At 42.8% G+C, this 7,441-nt stretch overlaps 1 protein-coding gene across 1 annotated transcript; it reads left to right on the top strand.

Annotated features, from left to right (window-relative positions):
• The first annotated feature begins 2,459 nt into the window (after positions 1-2,459).
• Positions 2,460-3,410, top strand: ORYCUNV1R1605 (vomeronasal 1 receptor oryCunV1R1605). Its single transcript, NM_001167292.1, has one exon. The coding sequence runs from the start codon at positions 2,460-2,462 to the stop codon at positions 3,408-3,410; it is 951 nt and encodes a 316-aa protein (NP_001160764.1).
• The last annotated feature ends 4,031 nt before the right edge of the window (positions 3,411-7,441 follow it).

The following is a 7,441-nucleotide window of genomic DNA, read 5'->3' as shown; positions in this document are numbered from 1 at the left end:
GAAGGAGGTACCTTTCTCTGAAGGGAGGGGAGAACCTCCACTTTGACTATGACCTTGTCTAAACAAGATAAGAGTCGGAGAACTCAAAAGGCTTCCATTGCCTTGGAAACTCATGACTGGTGCATAGGGAGATTACTGATGCCATAAACAGGAGTGTCAATTTGTAAAGTCAACAACAGGAGTCACTGTGCACTTACTCCTCATGTAGGATCTCTGTCCTTAATGTGCTGTACATTGAGACTTAATGCTATGAGTACTCAAACAGTATATTTCGCTTTGTGTTTCTATGGGGGTGCAAACTGTTGAAATCTTTACTTAATGTATACTAAACTGATCTTCCGTAAAAAAAAAAAAAAAGAGGTTCAATTTTTTTTAAGATATAAACTAAAGCAAAGCCAGCAATGGGAGCTTCAAAGAATTAGGTAATATTTGAATTAAAAGACAAGTGTATTACGGCAGAACAAATCATTTTGAAACTTTGCATAGTTTTTTCCTAACAAGCATCTCAATGAAAAGTTTAAAGACCCTCCATATACAAGAAAATTGTTTTTTAAGAAAATCATATTTCATTTGCTTTCTGATGTTCATATATATATATATCAATTTACAGAAGAGAAATCCTCAAATATTTCAAATATTTCAAATAACCAAAAACAGAAATTTATAACTTTAATTTCACTGCAATCCTTTAAAGTGTCACATTAAAATATTATTTAATCTAGTAAATGTTATTATTTAAGGCACTGTCAGTGGATTTTACCTATCAGGTGAAACAGATAGACAGTACACAGGGGAGTTTCATGTTAATACAGGAAAGATTGGGAAGACTGTTCATTTGATGGCAGAACAGGACCCTTAACACGCAAAGATAGGTGAATAGGGAGGCACATTTTCCTGCTTTTCCTGTCATATCACAGAATCAAACCTTATCTTGCTAAATGTATGGATATTATGTCATTTATTTGATCAATTCTTGAGAAAAAAATATGTTAACTGTTTAAAATGCTACCATAAAATTTCCATTGTAGAAAACTGGAAAATTTCAAGGTTTAGACCAAATTCTAATGTGTTCTGGAATTCTTAAATGCAAACCACCAATTTTGTTTAAACCCTATGCTGCTCCTTAGCAACACAGATGGTAAAATACAACACTGTAATTTGCTATGGAAGCAAGTCAGCCTGATATTCATATGATACAGATGTTCAAATATTACTGGGTTTTGAACACTATGATATACCTCATATTTATAAGATAGGAACCAAAGTAGATGGGAATGCTGCACAGGGGAGGCATCCATTCTAGGTCAGAACCAAGTTCTCTAGCATACACTCAACACTTGGGTCCCAGGCACCCCCTGGCATGTGGAAGACAGGAAGGCTCAGGCCCCTGTGCAGAACCTTCTAGAACCACCTTCTAGAACCACCTTCTTGTTGCAGGCAGAGCAAGTGTCCCATCAAATCTCCGTAGAAAGCAATCATCCATCTGCTTAGACTATGAACATAGTCACTGCGGTTTCCACAGCCAGGAACACAGAGAGAAGGAACCGTGGAACAGAGGGCATTCAGCGTCTGCTACTGTGGTGCTCACGGCCCCCTGCTCCTCTAAGCTGGGACAGAGCTGGAAAGTTAGGAAAGGACGGCACTCTCTCAAGGTGAGCTCATGAGGAAAACCTCACAGGGACAGCCATGGCTGCAGTTTCCACAGAGACCACTGTTCCCCAGGCACTGTGCTTGCTCATCTGTTTACCTAAACCCTGCACACACAGCATCTCTAGTAAGTGACATGCTCACTGTAGTTACAGATGAGATGACTTGGGCTCATGTGTTCAGTGACACTTGAAGGTCACACATTTAGCAAAACTCAGATCAGACATTCAAATTCAGATTCTATACTAATCAACATTTGGTCTCTCATGAATTAAAAGTGTTTATCTGGAAATAAACAAAAATATCATAGCAGTGAGATAAAACTAAGTGGATACATAGACATACCATTGATTATTATTGCATGTGTGGTCTGATTTCTGCTTTCCTAAAGTGCTCATTAGAAATCACCAAAAATTCTAGTACTCTTATTAAGTAATCAGAATTTAATCAGGATTTGCAGATTCAAGGGGAAACTCATTGCCCTCAATATTGAAAAAGTAAAAAGAAGGTAACACTCTGCGAGTACTTTTCATATAATGACAATTTTACTGTCCAGATCCTGTGGGAGCTGAGCAGTGGGATGCAGTATCTAACCACAACCAGCAGGTGTGCAGCTGGAAACAGAGTGGCTCCCAGGAGAGGGAGAGAGGAGCTGCAGTAATCCAGGCAGAAGGGGTACATTGGGATTGATCCACATTGATCCACAAGGGGGTACCTGTGGTTCTGAATCATAAAGGTATTCATATTTGTTATACATAACTTTTCTTACTTTTTCCTCATTCTCTAAATGCTTTTTCTCCCCTCCACAAAAGATGAGTACAAACAATATACTTTTAAATTTTATTGCCATAAGAAATGCCTTTTTCTCGGAAGTCAGCATTGGGATCACAGCCAACGCCTTCCTTCTTCTCTTCCACGTCCTCTGGTTCTTTCTCAAGCACAGGCCCAGGCCCACCGACCTGGCCATTGGGCACCTGGCCCTCATCCACCTGGTGATGCTGATCACTGTGGGGGTCATAGCTGCTGACATTCTTGAGAATCCACAGTTATGGGAGGACATCACATGTAAAGCTGTCAACTACTTGTACCAGGTGATGCGGGGCCTCTCCCTGGGCACCACCTGCCTGCTGAGCGTCCTCCAGGCCATCACCCTCAGCCCCAGGAGCTCCTGTTTGGCAAAGTTCAAGCACACAGCATCACACCACATCATATGTGGGTTTCTCTTCCTGTGGCTTTTCAATTTCTTCATCAGTGCTCGCTTCTTCATATCCACTACTGCCACCACAAATCGTACGTCCAACAGTCTTATGTTTGTCACTAAGTCCTGCTCTCTTAGGCCCCTGAGCTACTTACCCTGGTATACTTTTTATGTAACTGCTATCTTCAGGGATGTCTCCCTGCTAGGGCTCATGGCCATCTCAAGTGGGTACATGGTGACTCTCCTGTGCAGGCACAAGAGGAGGTCCCAGCACCTTTACAGCACCAGCCTCTCTCCAAGAGCCTCCCCAGAGCACAGGGCCACCCAAACCATTCTTCTGCTCATGAGTGTCTTTGTGCTCCTGTACTTGTTGGACTGCATGGTGTTCTCCTTCTCAGGGATGTGGTGGAAAATTGACCCAGGTCACCTCTGTCTCCTGATGTTGGTGGGCAATGGCTATGCCACCATTGGACCTCTCGTGCTCATCAGTAGTGAAAATCGAATGATCCAGCTTTTCAAATCCATATGGGAGAAGGAAAGTAAGTGTTTACTTGTTCAGGAATAAATAACATGTCTCTTCATGAGCAAATACTTTGACATGAAAGTGCTTAATGATCTCCTATAGAATGTGTTCTCTGGGTTTATTGAAATGTATGAAAATAGGGAGCTCCAAGATGGTGGAATATGGGGAAGCCAGATTGATGTTATCCACATAAAAATTCCAGAAAAACCAAGGAAGGACGGCATTCTCAGGGGACAGGGGAAGGTTCAGTGGAGAATGGACAAACAGAACCCATGCAGCAGTTAGGAGAACTGAGGAAGTTCCTCACTGGATGCAGGGATGCAGGGCTGGCCTGGGGAGTCTGTGGTGGGCAGGGTGACTACTTAGCTCTGTGAAAGGAGGCCATGTGGATCTTCTCCCCTCCCCCAGCAACCTGACAAACTATTTGCTGATAGAGCTAGAGCTGAGCTCAGTCCTCACTCAGGGAATAGCTGGCAGTGCCACCACTGCCGGAGGCCACCAGGCTGGGGACAGGGCACCTTCATGGTGGAGACTGGACCCCTACACCCTGTGACTGTGGGGTTCTGGGTATAGGCCACGGAGCTGAGAGCTACAGCTTAGTTCTTGTGCACCTGACTAGTCTGTGTATGGAAAAAATGTAATGTACACAAGCAAAACTGACATACTGATATTTTATTATTGCTATAGCTGTTGTCTATATCATTGAGTATCAGTGGTTTTAGTACTTACTACTTCCTTGGTTCTGTATTTAGTAGAGGGATAAGCAGATGATCATAAAATACACTGAAAGTCTGTCACTGTAAAAGTTCAAAGAAAGTAAGAAAGGAAGGAGAAGGGAGGGGTGAGCATGGCAGGAGGGAGGGTAGAGTAGGAAGCAGCATTATGCTCAGGTATCTGTATAAATGGAATTTGTTTACCTCAAATAAATAAAATTGAAAGAGATTCTGAAAAGGATACAGATATTAAATAATGACAAAAGTGGAGTATCCAATAATTCAAACAGAAAATACAGTAGAAAGTCTTAACAACATACCTGGTGAAACAGAAAAAAAGAATACTGGATCTAGATCAGTATTCTGAAATATCAGACAAAAAATAACAAGAAGAAACTATCAGAAAGACTGAGAATGGTGTTTGGCATCTCTGAGATATCATCAAATATTCAGGACTTAGGAGTTCCCAAAAATGGAAAAACAGGAAAATACAATTCTAAAATTCATATGAAAACACAAAAGACCCCCAACAGCTAAAACAATCCCAAGCAATAACAACAGCTGGAGGCATCACAGTAGCAGATTTCAGCACATAGTTCAGAGCCACTATAGTCAAAATAGTCTGGTATTGGCACAAAAATAGACATGTAGACAAATAGAACAGAATAGATACCTCCACTAATCTTTGAACTGAATGACCGCAAACCATTCCTTGGAGGCCAGCACATTGGCCTAATGGGTAAAGCTGCCACCTTCAGTGCTGGCATACCATATATGCTCCCCATATGTGTACCAGTTCGAGTCCCAGCTGCTCCACTTCCGATCCAGCTTTCTACAATAGCCTGGGAAATCAGAAGATGGCACAAGTACTTGGGCACCTGAGAGACCAGGTAGAAGCTCCTGGCTTCAGATTGACTCAGCTCTGGCCATTGCAGCCATCTGGGGAGTGAACCAGCAGATGGAAGTCCTCTCTTTCTCTGTCACTTTGCCTTTAAAATACATAAATTAATGTTTAAAACAAAAACCAAGGAAAAAAAAAACCATCCCCTGGAGAAAGGACAGTCACCTCAATGAATAGTGCTAGGAAAATTGGATTTCTAGATACAGAAGTTGATTTTTGTTAAAGATTTTATTTATTTGAGAGTCAGAGTTACAGACAGTGAGAGGGAGAGACAGACAAAGGTCTTCCTTCCGCTGGTTCACTCCCCACATGGCTGCAATGCCTGGAGCTGCACTGAAAGGAAAGCCCAGAGATTCCTCCAGGTTTCCTATGCAAGCACAGAGGCCCAAACACCTGGGCCATCTTCCACTGCTTTCTCAGGCCATAGCAGAGAGCTGGATGGAAAGAGGAGTAGCAGGATGAGATCCGGTACCCATATGGGATGCCGGCACCAAAGGCAGAGGATTATCCTACTGTGCTACAGCACCAAGCCCAGACACAGAAATTTAAAACAAGACCCCTACTTCACATCCTAAGTGAAAATCAACTCACAGTTGATAAAGGTTCTGAACTTAAGACTTGAAACTCTGAAAATGCTGGAGAAAAACACAGAGGAAATTTTAAAATTACATGGCCATACACCGAGTTTTTTTTTTTTTAATAAGCCCCCAGAAGCCCAAGCAATAAATTCTCAGAGACAAATAGGATCACCTAAGCTAAAAACTTCCACACAGCACAGGAAGCAATTGACAAAGAGGCAACATAATCCACAGAGAAAATAATTGCAGGATATGCATCCAAAAAAGGATTAATATCTGGAATATATAAGCTCAAGAAACTCAAGATCAACAAAGGAAATTAGTTAAGAAGTGGGGGGGGGCAACGACATTTATAGGCATCTTCTCACAAGATGAAATGCAAATGGGCAACAGATACCTTAGAAATGCTCAAGATCAGTAGCCATCAAGGAAATACACATTAAACTACAATGAAGTATCCCCTCACCCCAGTTGGAATGAATACAACCTACAATAAAATTAAAGAAATGCCGATGAGAATGGGGAAGAAAAGGAAAGGTATCCTGATACTCTGTAGGTTACAAACTGGTACAACCTTTATGGCAGGCACTGTGATGATTACTCAGAAAACTAAAAATAGATCTGCCATATACCCAGCTATCCCACCCCCGGGAACATACCTACATTATGAAATCAGCATATGAAAAAGTGATTGGTACTCCCATGTTTACAGCACCTCAGTTCACAATAGCTAAGATATGAAATCAGCCTACATGTCCATCAATTAATGACTGGGTAAACACACACACACACACACACACACACACCCAAGATGGAACATTACTCAGCTAGAAAAAGGAATGGAAGACTAACATTTGCAGGAAAATATATCCCACTGGACACAGTGATGCTAAGAGAAGTCAGTCAGATCCCAAAAGGCAAGTATCATGTGCATTCTATTATTTCCGATAGTTAATATATATAGGGCCCAAATCTCGAAGATGGCGGAATAGGGAGGGACCACACTGATAGTGAGGGGAAAGATAGTTTAATAAAAGTGGAGATCCTGTAGTTTCAGGGAAGAGCTAGGGGGAAAAAACTGCAGAGGAAACTCTTCTGGAACTAGTGGGACACGGTGGACCTACGAGGAGGGCACGGGCACCCACGGCTCAGGACCCAGCCGCTGAGTCTACACACCAGCACTGGAAAGGGAGGTGAGGCAAAACCTCAGTAGCCTGAGACACTGGCAGGGAAATGGCAGGAAGAGCCTAGGGGGAACGAGGCTTGAAGCCCTGTGGAGGAAAGTTCACCAGGCAAACTAGAGGAGAGCAGCAAAAAAGGGACCGGTATGGACATGATTCTCTCTCTCCACTCACCTTACAAAGGAAAGCAAGACAAAGAGCAGACGCCATTTTGGACATACGTAAAAGCTACACCACCTCTGGGCCACCCTCAGCCAAGCAGAAAAACCTGACTTTGGTGGGGAGAAATAACAGGAGGTTAAGACTTACTGTATGTGTGGAACTAATGAACTGAGACTGTGGAAAAAAAACTGAGGGTGTGGAAGAGAACTCATGGAGTGCCTGAGACGCCACAAACTCGGCAACCTTGGCAACCCGGTGGGAGACTACAAGGGAATTTGAGTTTACACTGAGGACTGCACAGATTCTTTGTGTGGTCCTTGGGACAGAGCAGATGAACATTATACCCGCAGGGGCCAGACTTCAGACACTGAATGCCTTCAACTCTGTTCAGCTGTGTGGAAATACTTCCCTTCTGAATGAGAGAGAGAGAGAGAGAGAGAGAGAGATTGATTTACCACACCTGACCTGGGTGTGTCACCTTTGGCACACCCTTAACCCTGAAGAACCATACACAGCTCTCTGGCCACACCCAATACAA

The sequence above is a fragment of the Oryctolagus cuniculus genome, chromosome 10 (genome assembly GCF_964237555.1).
Source record: "Oryctolagus cuniculus chromosome 10, mOryCun1.1, whole genome shotgun sequence".
NCBI classification, from domain to species: Eukaryota; Metazoa; Chordata; class Mammalia; order Lagomorpha; family Leporidae; genus Oryctolagus; species Oryctolagus cuniculus.
This window is presented reverse-complemented; position numbering and strand designations above follow the sequence as displayed.